Here is a 15,658-nt window from a genome sequence, read left to right as displayed (position 1 = left end):
AGGAGCTTTAGAAACTTTTAGTGCCTGGCACCCACCACCAGAGTTTCTGGTGTGACTCTGGTGTGAAAGGTAGTAAGCCAAGGTATGTGGAGCAGCCTGAATGCTGGGACTTTTTTTTTTTTTTTTTTTTTTTTTTTTTGAGACAGAGTCCGGGTCTGTCACCTAGGCTAGAGTGCAGTGGCGTGGGTCAAGTGATTTTCCTGCCTCAGCCTTCTGAGTAGCTGGGACTACAGGCATGTGTCACCACGCCAGGCTAATTTTTTGCATATTTAGTAAAGATGGAGTTTCATCATGTTGGCCAGGATGGTCTCCATCACCTGACCTTGTGATCCGCCCGCCTTGGCCTCCCAAAGTGCTCGGATTATAGGCATGAGGCACCCACACCCGGCCCCAAGCTGGGATTTTTAAAAAGCCCCTCAGATGATTTCTGTGTGCAGTTAAGGCTGAGAATCAATGCCTACCACCTTGCAAGGAATAAGTAAACAACCAAACATTCTGTTGTTACACAGTGACGATTAGGACTGTGCTTCTCAACATTTGATGTGCACAGGAAGCACCTAGTGACCTTGTCAGACACAGATTGTGATTGGGTAGGTTGGGGATGGGGCCCAGGCACCTGCATTTCTAACAGTGATATCTTGCTGTGAACAGAAGAGGTTCTAATCTCCAGAAAATTGGGCACCATCCTTGAAGAGGCTCCTCAGAAATGCAAGTTACATGTCACATCATAGTGAAGCTTAATCCCTGTTGTTTTAGATAAAGCTTAATCCCCATTCTTCTTCAGTGATGAAAAGAATTTCATTTCACCGAACAACTCGGGACACTGTGGACAGTGATATCCATGGAAAGCTTGTATGACAATGTGTCCCCCTTATTAAATGGCGTCAGTGTGTGCTGGGTTTTGGGGTTGGGGGAATGATTCTTGTGACTACTTTCGATGACTTGTCCAACTTTTGTTTTTAACCAGTGGGATGAACATCACTGTTTCCAGCAGTCCTCCTTCCTCTAAGCACCTCTTTTTAATTTACAGTTGGCAGAAAAGCAAGGTAACCACAATTGTCAGGCCGTCAAGAGCCCGGTGGCTGAGAAGAACACAGGCTCTGGAGTCAGACTGCCTGGCTTCAAAGCCTAGTCCTGCCATGTACCCGCATGTGACCTTGACGTGTACCTGGACACGATGTAAGAGCTTGCACAGTATAACGACAAGCTAGAACAGCTTCTGGCCGTGAGTCCTCACACATAGGGCAATCGGAGGGACTCATCGGATGGTACATGATGCTTTTTTTATATCCATCTTTGATCACTCAAAGCCTTTTGTGATACCTATTTTTTGTGATGTTTTCTTTGTAATATCCGTTTTGGATTCAAAGCTCCTCTTCTTCCTTTTTCAGCTGTGTTCCAGATAGAAGTTGTTCCGATAAGAAGTCTGGGGTTACTATACAGTTTCTCTCCCGCTAGCTCCACCCAACTAGGCCAGTGTGATCTGCAGAAAACCAACACCACCAAAAGAAACTTTACAGAATTTTTTAAGCCCTTCAAACTTTCTCAGAGATAAAAGCCTGTTGATACCACATTCTATGTTTTTCTAATCATTCAGATTTGGCCAGAACTACACTCCAGGGCTTTTTGGTTTGGGGGCAACCTTGCCTCTAAAGGGCACCATCGTCTGCTCTCATACAACCTGCAGCGGGTTTAACCAGTCGGTGTCTGGGTGGATTTCCAGGAAGGCAACCTCTGCTCTACCATGCAGTGTCACACAACAAAAAGTGTGAGACATTCACTTGTGGGAAAATTCCAAAATGAAGCAAGGACACATTATCCAGAGCAACCCAAATGAAAACAAAGAGGTCACAGTTACAGAAAAAGCCACGGCGTGATCTGCACTGACTTACAGATGCTCTCCAATCTTTGAGGAAATAGTGCCGGATGAAGGCAGAGAGTTACAAAACTTACATTTGTCTATCATAAACCTTTCTAAGTTTAGTCTACGTAAGTTAAAATGGACGTGTTACACGTCAGAAGCCTCCACATGACTTTAAATCTTTTTTCACAATTTCCCTCTGAAGGATCCGATTTCTGAACAGAACTGTGCCTGTGTTTCTACTCCATATCATTCCTTTACTTTCTTATTGTATCAAATGAATTTCCGTTTCCTAACTTTTCCCGTCCTTTGCCAAAATACCATTATCAGACTTTGCTTCTCTCTCCTTAGAATATTTCTTTTAGATGGTTCTTTCCTTCTCCACTACTGTTCTCCACATTCATTGTTAAGGCCGTCACTATTTAGGAGTCTCCATGAGCTTTGTGGGGGAAAAAAACAGCTGGTGTTAAAAGGAAGTTCAAACATTCGTAAGTATAGGCTAGGGGTGGTGGCTCACACCTGTAATCCCAGTATTTTGGGAGGCAGAGATGGGTAGATCACCTGAGGTCAGGAGTTCGAGACCAGCCTGGCCAACATGATGAAACTCCACCTCTACTAAAAATACAAAAAAAATTAGCCAGGTACTGTGGCACATACCTGTAGTTCCAGCTACTTGGAAGGTTGAGACAGGAGAATCCCTTAAACCCAGGAGGTGGAGGTTGCAGTGAGCTGAGATTGTACCACTGCCCTCCAGCCTGGGTGACAGAGTGAGACTCCACTTAAAAAAAAAAAAAAAAAGTCCTAAGTTTAATCACTGATATTTTACATAGTGTATCTGTAGAGTGGTGTTATACATTTTAGCCATACACTGAAAAATATGAAGTTATAACTGACTTGAAATACGCTTCAGTGAATATGCCTGTTTGTTCAGATGCATATTTCTCCAAATATATGCTATCATTTGCTCTTTAAATGTAAAAAGTTTTCTACTCTACTAATTCAAAACTAACATTTTGGCCAGGTACAGTGGCTCATGCCTGTAATCCCAACACTTTAGGAGGCCGAGGAGTTCAAGACCAGCCTGAACAACACAGCAAAAATCTATCTCTACAAAAAATTATATTAGCCAGGCATGGTGGTGCACTCCTGCAGTCCCAGCTATTCAGGGGGCTGACGTAGAAGGATAGCTTCAGCCTGGGAGGTTGAGGCTGCAGTGAGCTATGATTCGCACCACTGTACTCCAGCCTGGGTGACAAAGTGAGATCAAGTCTCAAAAAACAAACCCTAATATATTGAAATGTATGGAGAGGTGGCTTTCAGCCTACAAAGCATGTGATAATTGATATGCAAATCAGTAATGCAGAAAGGTAGCAAAGCAAGGTAACTCAAGGGTTATTCTACTGGCACAGGAAGGCTTGTCACAGAAATCTGTACAAAGGCAGCAGGAAGTTAGTGCTCCGTCAACTCCTTGCAATAAAGTCAGCTTCTTAGAAACTGGCAGGTTATGCTCATTTAGAGCATCATTCAGGAGTGATGACTTGAAAGAAGTTCCAGCTCAACAAAAACCATGGCTCCTGGAGATCAGAAAACCCAGCGACAACTAAAGATGCTTGGCCAAGAAATCCAAACACTATAATATAAATAAGGCAACACATAGGTGAGCGACCCAAAGATCAAGACGAGTTAAGTGACCATCCCTACGTCACCTTCTTGAGAATTCAGACACTTGGATGAGATGTTACAGCCAGAAAGCCCCACTCCTGGTGTTTGTATTGAAGTAGGTCAATAGGAGTTAAGTTTTTTTCTATAAGGGGTTAGGCAGTAAATATCTGGGACTTTGGGGCCAAATCAGGATTCTGTGTGTTCTTTTGCAATGCTTTAAAAACAAAAACCACTCTATTAGTAGTACAAGAACAAGCCATGGGCCCTATTTTGCCAGTTCCTGCTCTGTACCCAATCCCTGCTCTATACCAAGCTCCCCAGAGTCAGATCCTTCCTGTTGAGAGACCCCTGTATCTCCCGCCAGTTCTGTTTACACAGCCTCCTGCAGAGCAGCCCACAGGGCTGACATCCGCCCACCCCTGTCATTCCCAGAGGACTGAGGATGAGAAGCTTCACTCCAGATGGGGCAAATAGAATATTCCACAGGAGCGGCCAAGAAGGAAAGGTGGAGAATGGGTGTAGTCCCAGTTTCTGAAGTCCCGAAGGCATGGTAAGATGATCTAGTTCCACCACAACCAAAAAGGTGGCAACATATTCATCCAAGCTTTCACATCGACTCTTGGCACGCACGGATCATATTAAAGCTGGAAACATGCAACGTTTTGCTTAATGAGGATGAAGTATGTAGACATCACCACCATCCCCTTCTCTACAGGTGTTTCAAGCTGGAAACAAATTGTCCAAGAAGTGTCACATACTTATAGGATGACAGATCTATAATGCATTATGTGGAGAGTCAAGCAATGTTGGAGGGGCATGCCTTCTTTAAAATTCTGCTCAAAGTCACAGTCAGAAAACATGAGGCTGGCCTAGGTGAACTGGGCCTGGGGTATCTGTCCCCAGTGGGGCAACTCTGATGCTGCCATCCATATCACAGGTCACATGACAAAATAACATTTCCTCTTTGTAATGCTTTCACATTCCAATAATTCTTGGAAGAAGCCTGCAGTATGTGCTAAGTTCTTGCTAGTGCCTCTGCAGAAAACCTTCTGTTACCACCATCCCTGGCTTTTCCTGACCCTGCTTGAAGCTGTGGGATTTCTGTTGCTGAAAGGACACAGCTGGGCTACCGGAAATTAAGATCTTAACCCCTGAAGTGTGACATTAATCAGATGTATGTCCAAAATAAATAACTTAAAAAGGTCCCAAAGAAATCTTTGGGTCAAAATTCCTTTACAGAAAGATAAAGGGAATTAAAATTCCATGAGGACAGAGGGTTTTTGTGGGGGGTGGGGGTGTCCTATTTACAGATATGTTTTAGGTGCCTAGAACAGTGCCTGGCAGATTGCAGGCACCCAACCAGTATTTGTTGATTAAGTAAATGAAGATTGTTTGTGAGATTAAAATTAGTCAATAGCTTCACAGGAAAAAAGGACCTCCTTTGGCAGGAGAGGAACTGCAGATGTTATAGCTGTGTACTCTTTCATCCCGCAAATAAAAGCAATAATCTAAAACAGAATGTGATCTTTGTTCTCCAGCTACTCAGCAATGCCCCGAATGCCAGCAGACCCTCTAAACTCAAAAAAGCAGCTCCGGTCCTGCTGAGCAGGAGAACAGCAGGGTTTGGAAAGCTGCTGATTGAAATGCAAGCCTTCTCCTGAGAAAGAGATAGAATATCTAGAATCAAGAAAGAGGCATTTGGCTTTTCTAGGTGCACCCACCCCAGCTTCACTTACAAAGGATAAAGCGAACCATAGGAAGTCAGGCCGAAACACGAGCAGCAACCGGATCTGATCTGAAAAAGCAGCCTTTTGTGGTTACTGAGTTAAAATTGTTTCCAATTACTCTGTATTGTTTCTCGAGAGTGAGTGAGAAGTGGTACAGAACCTTCTCTCTCTTCCCCTAACACCTGTTCTTGTGGGAAGGAGGGGGACCCCTTTAAAACCCCGATCCTCTATGCCAAAGCCAGTGTCTGTGGCACAATTAACATATGGGCAGGAACCCACACGTCCTCTTCAGGTGTTAAGATGGCAAGTTCAAGGAGTTAGTGATAGCTGCCAGAATCTAACACCTGCTACACATTAGCAATTAAAGTTAAGCAGCTCTAAATGGGAACCAATGAAAATAATGGTGGCATCTCGGAGTACAGTTAATCTCTGGTTTTTAAAAGAGCATTCCTAGCTCGGCTTTTAAATGAAGCTCATTTGGATAGCAAGAGAAGTTTCTGAAGGTCTCACAGATTTCAGTTAAATCTTATTGCTTATTTTTAACACAGTCATTCTGTCATTCAACAAATATGTACAGAACCACCTCTCTGTCCAAGCATGGAGGTAGCCTCTGAGGATATAGTCATGAATGAGGACAAATGGCTCATGTTCTCAGAGGGTTGACAGCCCAGGCTAAAGACGGCCTAACACAGGTGAGGAGAAGGCTGCCTTCAGCATGCAAGGTGTGTGATGTGGGTCATTCTGCACAAAACCACCTCCACCTAGCCACTACTCTCTTCGTCACAACTTTCATATCATTTCCTCCCTGAACGACATGCCCGGAATGAGCCAGTTTTTCACACAGCTGCTCCCAGTGCCTGGGCTCAGCTATGCCAGCCACAGGTCAGGGAAACAAGCAGCAGAGAGAGAAATCAAAATGGGCCTGGGGCTGAGGATCCGATTGCTAGTCTTCCAGCCAGCAAGACCCTTCCTGATCCTGGGCAAGGAGTGAAAGCCGTGTAACCTCAAGTTCTAGCTCAGGCTATGCCTTCCACTGGCACCTACGGTCATGAGTACAGCACCTTGGGTAGTCAGGGAGGTAGCAGGAAGCAAAGATACTCGAATTTTCCCAGGGCACTAGGTTTCTGGGCTCTCCTACACTTGGAAAAAGCATCTAGAAACAAGCGGTGTTTCTGGCTGTGGTCTCAAATTGCTCTTTCAAAAAGATAAAGTTCATACGACTCACAAAATTCAACAAACATCCACTGAGCACCTAAAACAGTCAACATGCAGACTTGGCAAGATGTAGTGATGGCAATGGGAGGTATTACTAACATAGCACTTCCCATGTGTCTTGAATTTTTCAAAGCACTTTACATGTATGAAGTCACAATCCTCAAGATAGCCCTATAACTTAAATACCAATGGGATGCTCATTTTACAGAGGAGAACATTAGAGCACAGAGATTAAGAAACTGTTCAAGGTCACCAAACCACCAAGTAGTAGAGCTGGGATTCAAATCAGAGCAAAGAGTTTATATTACGTGTTTTGACATTATCGACCCCCCTCCCTGCGGCCATGGGAACTCGGTGACTTGCTAGCAAAGGGCACTATACAGTCTTTCCTCAAATGTGTCCTTTCCTAGAGCCCAATGCTATCAATCTGGTGGTACTATTCTAATTAAAAGGACCTTGCTCTTCGAAGTACTCCAAGTAAACACATTTGCAGAAATACCACATTAATTTCTACATTCTCACAAGACTTGGCAACACAGTTGTGTTATCTCAAAGAACAGTGGGAGTTTTTACATCCCCATGTCACTGTTTCCTATGGGAACACGAGCTACCCTAAGCGAGAACACTGCCTAATGAGACCGCACTGGCTGGACAGATGAATACCAGCCGGGCAGAGGGGCACCCGGGGCATCCCTACCACTTCGCCTCCACTTGGAGATCCATAAACCCTAAAGCCAAAAATCGCAGCTAGTTTCTAAAAAGCACTTAACACAGTTAAAGAACCACTTTGTCAAGCCAAAAAATAAATAACCCTCCCCACCCAACACACACACACACAAAGCCGTGCCAATCCCCTCTTGTTTTCTGCAGTGAAGGTGAAAGCAGTGGCCTGGCACGAGCATCACCCAAAGCCCTACAATGTGGCCGAGGACTGACTGTACATTGTTCTTTTTTAAAATAATCATTCCAAATACAATGACATGCATTGTTACAGGAAGTCCCTTGCCCTCCTAAAAGCCACCCCACTTCTAAGGAGAACGGCCCAGCCCTCCCCTGAGTCCACACGGGGGAGGTGACAGCATTGCTTTTGTGTAAGTTATTAAATGCAAAATTTTTAAAATCTTCACCTTAATGCGATTTTGACCATCCCTCATGGCTCCCTTTTTTGTCCCCCAACTCAAGATGTATGAAGGCTTTTGGTCTCCCTGAGAGTGGGTGGAGACAGCGAGACAGCCAGGGCTTACCTGTACACTGACTTGAGACCAGTTGAATAAAAGTGCACACCTTTAAAAACGGGCGGGGGGGGGGGGGCGGAGAGAAGCACTTTGAAGAATTTGGTTAAATCTTCTTTTAGCCCAAAAGCCATTTCTAGCTGCTTATCTTTCTTCCCCATTGCTAACACAGCATATGAACTACATGCCTATGAACTCAATTATACACCATTGCTTACTGGTCAGTTTAGTCCTGAATTTTCAAGTCTGCAAACTGAGACCAGGGACTTTATCATTGTATGCTCAAACATTTCCTAGGAACTATTCTGATAAATGCACAATAAATTCTTAATTAAGAAATCAAGCGTTGATTAGGATGTTATTCCACAGCCTCAGAGAAAACTGGGTTTTATTAGCGTTTCCCACTCACAAGCATGTTTCTTGTTTAAGGAAAGCCTTTTTATTGATATAACCCAATAAAGGAAAGACAAATCTTTTTTTTCAAACTACATAGTTTGGGAAGGGGTAGAAACAACTTGTGGAGAAAATTCTGATAGCCACAGACTGGCAATACTGTAATAACTTTACATGCTTAGTTTAGTTATCAGTTCAGTTCAGCTACATCACCCCAACTCTGATCTCTTAACTACAGTTAAGAATACGTCCTGTGTCACATAATGCTGAGCAAATACATCAACTCATTCAGCTGTCACTGGCATTCATTTGAGAAGTGTTAAATAAATGTCGGGTACTTGGCACAATATACAATGGGGATAGAGAATCTATGGAGACACTGACTCTGATTAAGATGAAATCCTACAAGTTATTTATATATGAACCAACTTTGTGTCTAATCAAGGTCAGTTGTCCAAGGCAATGGTAATTCAGAAAGCCTGAATGTAAACCTGGTGGATGATGCTGGTTTCTGTAAAACTGTCTTTGAAAAAACTGTCTTTGAAATTTATAGCCATCTGGGCTTATAGTCTTCTTATATCCCAGAGTCTGGAACATCCCATGGGCACCTCTGGGATGATGAAAGGGCTCATGTATTGAAGTCAGACAACCCTGAATTTGACTCCTGGCTCTCACACATACTAGCTTTGCGACCTTGGGCATGTCATTAATATTTAATCCCTCTGAGGTTTGGTTCACTTCTTTGTAGAGCTCAGATAATACAAATGCTACAAAGCTGGCTGTATGTGAGACAGCTGTACGTGAAGTGCATAAAATAGTGAAATACATGTCAAATCCTCAAGTTGTCACCCTCGTTCAGTATCTAATAAAAAAAATGCTAGGAGTGGAAAGGTGTTGCTTAGATGAAACCAAGTAAAACAAAAGTAGGGTAAGGAGGTAGTTTCAGGACAAAGGATATTTGGAGTGCATCTTTTCTTCTCCAAAAAATTTAGTTTACTATAAATATTGGGTATAATGGCAGAACAGATTTATTACTTATCCTACCTTACTCATTTTCATATTAAACCTATCTGTCATTGATTTAAGAGATGAGATCTTGGCTGGGCATGGTGGCTCATATCTGTAATCCCAGCACTTTAAGAGGCCAAGATGGGTGAATCACCTGGGGTCAGGAGTTTGAGATCAGCATGGCCAACGTGATAAAACCCCATCTCTACTAAAAATACAAAAATTAGCCAGGCATAGTGGCAGGCATCTGTAATCCCAGCTACTTGGGAGGCCAAGGCAGGAGAATCTCCTGAACCTGTGAGGTAGAGGTTGCAGTGAGCTAAGATCACAAACCATCACACTCCAGCCTGGACAAGAGTGAGACTTCGCCTCAAAAAAAAAAAAAAAAAAAAAAAAAAAAAAGAGACAAGGTCTCACTCTGCTGCAGTGAGAATGCAGTGGCATGACACAGTAACTTTTTAAACACTTCAAATTCAAAGTGGCTTCCAGAGTTTTTTCACTTGTGCTGAAAACCATTCACCAAAAGCCACCGGATAAAGAGAATTCTATCTAGTCAAAGAACATTCCATCACTAATGCTGCATTACTCACAGCTCAATTAAAAGTAATCTTTAAAGCCTGGCTTCCTGGAAGGCTGGTTCTACATCTCACCGTAGTTTAATGAGGTAGGAGAGCTAACTGCTTGCTCATCTGCAGGGGCCTCATGCTCCTTAAAGGATGTGTCTAAATGGGTCTGCATGTGTCCCAAGGATGAGGACACTGGTTTCTTACACCAGTGCTTCAAGATTTTACACATCTCTCATTAAGATAGATCCTGATTCAAGAGATCTGGGGGCAGAGGCCGGGATTCTAACGAGCTACCAGATCACACTGTGCGGCTGGTTTCCAGATGATACTTGAGGTAGCGCCATCTACAGGGCTAGGACAATCAAGACACAAACTAAGGGAAACAATATTCTCTATTCTTAGGGTTCAAGATAAGTAGATTACAGAAACAGGCTAAGACCAATGGAATACAGAGAACTCCTGACTTCCACAGAGAAAATAGATCTAAAACCAAAATCTAAGATCTTTTCATAGACATAAGGATCAACACCTCTTTCAAGCTGAAAGCATCCTTGCCCATTCCTTTAAACAAAGTTCTTTGTTCTTCTCCGTGATATAAAATATCGTTTTTGCTAGATATCAGTTTCTTGGAGTAGCTGTTAGTGAAAACACATGCCAAGGTGCTGCTAGTGTCTTCTGTTGAAAGTAAAGAAATGCCACAGTGCTTTAAAAAAAAGTCTGAAAAAGATGACAGCAATAGCATTAACAAACAGAATAGTTGGGCAACAAATGGTTTCTGAAAACCTAACTTGTATTCTGTAACTGTCACCGATTTATGTGAAGTCTGACCTTCAGAGACTGCATAAATGAGCAAACCATCTCAGAGACATTTCCCATGTTAAATTAGAGACATTATACCGTGCTGATAAAAAAACAATGTGTCCTAAGAAACACTGCGGTTGTGTGGATAAAAGACAAGGCTGGAACCCAGCAACAATCTTGCTGCCACCACCACCAGGTCACTTCACCAGCTGGGTGAACTTGCTCACACACTTAGCCTCCTGAAGACATAACCTGCCAGTTGAACACACTCCTTTATCCTCTATTACCTGTCTCATTTTGTTCAGCATTCATCCCCACACATGCCAATAAAAGGTAGCCTTTTCCAAGCCCAAGGAGTGACTGTGGATTTGCCTAAGTGATCGTTGTCCCTCCACGGCCAACAACAGATTTAAAATCAGAAGTATGTGATGTAACTGATGGTGCTTCTGCACCCATAAACTGACAGCCCTGGAACCACTTATGTGTAAATGAAATGCTTTCAGCTCCAAGAAACGCTATGACTGATTCATAGGCTACAACCTTATGAGGAGTAAAACATGGTTTTCTTTCAAGTTCGTTTCTAGGGACTGCTGTGTTACCTTGTAGTACCCAGTATCTATCCTGGCAATCTGAACAGATTTCTACGAGTTTCAGAGACAGTCAGGTGTGGGTATATGATCACAATGCCTTGCACAGCACTTATGAAAAGCAGACATCCAATAAAAGTTTACGTGTGCATGTTCCCTTACCCAATGAGAGCACTGGAACAGAAGCCAAGAATTCAACATCAACCTTCATCTCCAAAGGGCTGCAAGCAGGACAGTGGTTTTCGCCTTTCGGAGATAAGAACCACCTGGGAAATCTTTTATAACCACGGATTCCCTAGCAGCACCCAGGCTTAGTTTTAACGAGCACGAGGGTCACTCATTTAACAAACACCCAGGTGGATCTGTGCCCCCCCTTTTTAGAAAGACTTTTTCCTCCGCCCCAACAATCTTTTTGTTTTCCCTCAACACAACCACTCACAATCCTCTCCCTTTTTCGTCCAGAGGCCTTGACAATCACCCTCCGCCCCAGCAGAAGGTCAGAACACAGCCAAGTGCCAAGAATTGCCTTGGTGACTTTGTACTTTCGCAACAAAACACAAACACAAAAGCAGCCATCCATGTTCGCTATGCCCCACTGTTTACACCCAAAATCCGATCCAGTCTCCTTCACAGACTTGTAACCTCTTCTCCGACTTCCACCACGCAAGTATTTCAGGGAGCGGCAAACATCCTCGAGATCTCAGGGTACGCACCCTAGATGCAAACTCAGTTGCCCAGTGTTGCTCTGACTCCTATTCAACCAACACTCAAAGATTCGCACCGCGCAGCTGGCACCCAGCATGTTCCAGCGGAAACGCGACCGGGGTCCCCAGGGCGTCTCCAAACCCTTCTTTTACTGTGCCGCCTCCCCAGCCGGCCCGGTGCGCAGTGGCGAACGCCCCCGCAAGAGCGTCCAGGCTTACCTGTAGCATGTGGCGAGCTCGCCTGACGGCTTCAGACACGGGTATTTAGTCGTCGCGATTTTGTTCTCTGAGCAGATCTCTCTACGAAAAAGTGCAGAGGAAACGTGCGACTCTCAGCGGGAGATCGGAGCTGGGCAGCGCGCGCCGGGGAATCCCTGGCGCGTGGGGATCGCGGGGCTCCGCGTCCCGGCGCGCTGGGCAGGGGATGGTGCCTAAATGCGGACGCGGAGCGGACTCCGGGCACAGGCAAGGACCAGGTGAGGGAGAAAGGAAGCGGGGCTCATGAGCTGTGCCCGCCGGAGTGGCATCCGGGGGCAGGCAGGAGCGCAGGGCGGAGGGTATCCCAGACGCAACCCACGGCCGGCAGGGAGCAGAGGCCGATAGCGGGAGCCGCGAGACGTCTCGCCCAGCACAGCTGAGCACCCTGCTTACGGCCGGAGCAGCAGGGCGTGCGGACGGCTGCGGGAGTGGGCTCCGGGAGGACCGTCCGCACCCCGCGCGCCAGCGCTCACCACGCTGGAGCTCGCCCTCCGCCGGGGCTGGCAGCGCTTACCTGTCGCCGTCCTCAGGCTCCTCTCTGTAGGTCCACGTGTGTCCCAGCGCCAGGAGCAGCAGCAGCGGACCCAGGCTCCTGCCCAGCTGGCCCCTGGCAGCTCCTCCCCGGCTCGGAGGCGGCGGCGGCACCATCAGGGAAGCTCCCGGCTTCTTCCCAGCGCCCGAGCTCCGTCCCGGCCCCCGCGTCCGGCTAGTCCGCGGCCGCGGCCGCCGCCGCCTTCCCTCTTCCCGGCAGGGGGCGCCGGAGAGCAGGGGCGTTTGCACCACCTGCACGGGGAGCAGGGGCCCGGGACCTTATGCGGCGGGGGGGAAATTAGGCTCGGAGTTGGGGTGCCGGATGCAAACCCAGCAGAGAGGCAGGTAAAGGGGGTCCCTGCGGTGTCCGGCTGGTGCGAGGGAGTTGAGGTCCAAGTCGTCTCGTCGGGACGTTCACGCCCGATTGACAGCCTTGCTGGACTCCGCTTGGGGCAGCGCCCTCGCCTCTTCCCTCTCCCTCCTTCGGGAGAGCCGCGCAGGGTGGGGAGTGCGGGCGGCTGTTTGCATTTTGCACCAGGGTCGCACGACCGACTGGGAGGAGGAGGAGCTGATTCTCCACCGGGGAGGGGAAGAGGGAGGGGGAGGAGAGGGGTTAATAAGCCTCCTTCCTGTTGTCTGTGGATTTCTAAAGCCCAGGATCGGACCAGGGTTTGCCTTTCCTCCTTGAGGACCTACCCTGCTCTTTCCAACCATCTTAGTCTTTTTAGACTCTGCGAGGAAGGAGGAGTTAAAGGGTATAACGGGCTCTCGAAATGTTCAAACCTGAAATAGCTCTATTTATATAGTGTAATCCGTCTTCCTTAAAAACTTTCGAAGTTCTCTGATTGTTTCGTTGGTCAATAAAACCATGCGCTGTCTTCTTCGTAACTCGAGTTCGGCACAAGGACGTCTTTCTGGGAACCTTACATCTCCTTGCTCTGAGCGGCGTTAATACTGCTTCCATGGCACGCACAGCAGAGCTGGAAACGCCCCCTATCAAATGAGACACGTGAGGGCAAATTAATCACAGGTGCTGCTACCTGCTAGTGTATGCAGCTGTGTTTATAGGTAACAACACGGAGCAGGGGGCGGTAAATCCGCTCCCTGGACGGTGACTCTAATTGTAATTTGTATGTCAGTATCTTAACACTTTGTTGCACTTTAGGAGTTTTCTCGGTCCTTTCAAGAGAAAACTGGGGACGTGGATGTGGCCCAGAAATAAGCTGAAAAAGGAAAGGTTCTAATATCTAAGCTCTAAAATAAGTATGGTTCTGCGTCTCACAGGACAACGAAGTGAAAAAAGTGGCTTGTTCACAAGTGATCGGTGTGTAAATTGGTTAGGTAAGCACGTGTTTTCTTTTACATAATATTCTGGTCAACTGAGAATTACCAAACATATCACACTTTTTTTTTTTTTTTTTTTTTTTTAATGGAGTCTTGCTCTATTGCTCAGGCTGGAGGGCAGTATCTCAATCTTGGTTCACTGCAACCTCTGCCTCCGGGGTCAAGAGATTCTTCTGCCTCAGCCTCCGCAGTAGTGGGATTACAGATGCATGCCAGCTAATTTTTGTATTTTTAACAGAGATGGGGTTTTGCCATGTTGGCCAGGCTGGTCTTGAACTCCCAGCCTCAAGTGATCTGCCCAACTCGGCCTCCCAAAATGCTGAGATTACAGGCATGAGCCATAGCACCCAGCCAACATTGATATTTTTGATAGCAATGACATTCTCATTCTTCGGTAGAATGCTATGTCTTTTCCCAAGATTTTTTATAATCAAGATTTTATTTGGTTCCCACAATATCCCTTCAATCTGAGCATCTGATTTCTTAGTTCGGTGAGGTGTGTTTTCCATTGGTTTGTTTTACAAAACTTACATATTCGGAAGACCACTCACTTTATATTAAAATATGACACTGCTGGTTAACATAAACGAGTTAATTTTTATTTGATCATTCAGAAGACACTTCAGAATCTTGCAAAACTAGAGTGTGACCATCATGAGATCAGAAAAAAACTTACCATGAGGTCAGAAAAAAACTGGATTCAAACTCAGGCTGTTGGTTTCCCGGAGGACTGATCTGCAGCAAGCTACTTAACTTTCTGACACTCTGTTTTCTCGTTGGTAAAATGGGGAAATATCTGTCATCAACTTTTATGAGTATTAAATGAAACAATGCTTATATGGCATTTTGTCTATCATGCCTGGCATATATTGAGTACTCAGTAACCATTGTTATTACTTGTAACATAAATAATTGTATTGCACAGAACGTTTAAGTTTTTGCCTTCTAGCTTTCACTTCCTAGATATACAGGAGTCCATTTTATAACAATTGTTTGGGTCCCTAAAGAGACCTCACTAAGTACATGAGAAACTCCTTCTGGAGATTATGATAATTGTATCTCTTCAGATTGTGCCAATAAAATGTTTGATTTCCATCCTGGAAAAGAGAGGCCATCTTGCAGAAGGTTCCACTTTTAATTCCTTACCAATTACTGTATTTTGACAAGTTGCTATCTTTTTTTTTCCCTCATCTTTCCTCATTTTATTCTTCTACTGTTGCATTTTGGACATTAGTTGTACAAGTAATAGAGCGTGGTGTTGGAGATTAATTATCAGCTTCATTAAAGAGTTACCAGGCCACAAGTGGAGACTTGCAGCATTTCGGGGAAAGTGATTAAGGCTGCAAAATGATAAAAGCAAAACCAGGTCCATTATACATAGCTGTGTGGCAGAAGACTGGCATCAGAGCTGACTTTGCCGCCTTTTTATTTTCAGCTCCTGGTGCTGAGCGCCCACGAGAAGGAGGGGTTAGAGAAGGCTCTGCGGCCAGCAAACAGCTCAGGTTTGCACAGGGAGGAAATCCCAATGGTGGGTGGTCACAGCATTTCATGCATTTCTGCAAGAGGTGAGTTGGAGCTGAAACCTGAAAAAACCTTTGCCTAGAGGCCTGTAATTTCAACCTACTGGCAGCTACTGACAGCATGGGATGCTGGGAGGGGTTGCTGGGCTGGGGAACACTGCCATGCCGGAAAGAGGTATGGATGACCATGTACGGATACCCGCCCCTAAAAAGCTAAATACTCCTGTAAAAGACAAAACCTGCATTGCT

General features: G+C 45.4%; 1 protein-coding gene and 1 long non-coding RNA gene across 7 annotated transcripts in view; one reads left to right on the top strand and one right to left on the bottom strand.

Annotated features, from left to right (window-relative positions):
- Nucleotides 1-13,071, bottom strand: part of CCBE1 (collagen and calcium binding EGF domains 1) — a 272,365-nt gene extending 259,294 nt beyond the window's left edge. For 2 of the 6 annotated variants that reach the window (XR_012513084.1, XM_074383318.1), the window contains exons 1-2: nt 12,529-13,071; nt 11,976-12,056 (exon numbers count right to left, since the gene is read on the bottom strand). Coding sequence is in view for 5 of the 6 variants with exons in the window: in XM_074383318.1 (XP_074239419.1) it covers nt 11,976-12,056; nt 12,529-12,662 (215 nt within the window). In the remaining variant the exon portion in view is untranslated. The remainder of the gene's footprint in view (nt 1-11,975; nt 12,057-12,528) is intronic. The other 4 variants (XM_074383319.1, XM_074383320.1, XM_003926109.4 and 1 more) reach the window with 3 other exon arrangements.
- The window catches only part of LOC141580770 (uncharacterized), an 80,870-nt gene continuing 77,263 nt past the window's right edge, over nt 12,052-15,658 (top strand). The window contains exons 1-2 of the long non-coding RNA XR_012513085.1: nt 12,052-12,232; nt 15,325-15,454. This is a non-coding gene — a long non-coding RNA (uncharacterized LOC141580770). The remainder of the gene's footprint in view (nt 12,233-15,324; nt 15,455-15,658) is intronic.

The sequence above is a fragment of the Saimiri boliviensis genome, chromosome 13 (assembly GCF_048565385.1).
Source record: "Saimiri boliviensis isolate mSaiBol1 chromosome 13, mSaiBol1.pri, whole genome shotgun sequence".
NCBI lineage: Eukaryota > Metazoa > Chordata > Mammalia > Primates > Cebidae > Saimiri > Saimiri boliviensis.
Note: the sequence above shows the minus strand (reverse complement) of the source record. Positions and strands in the feature narration are given on the sequence as shown.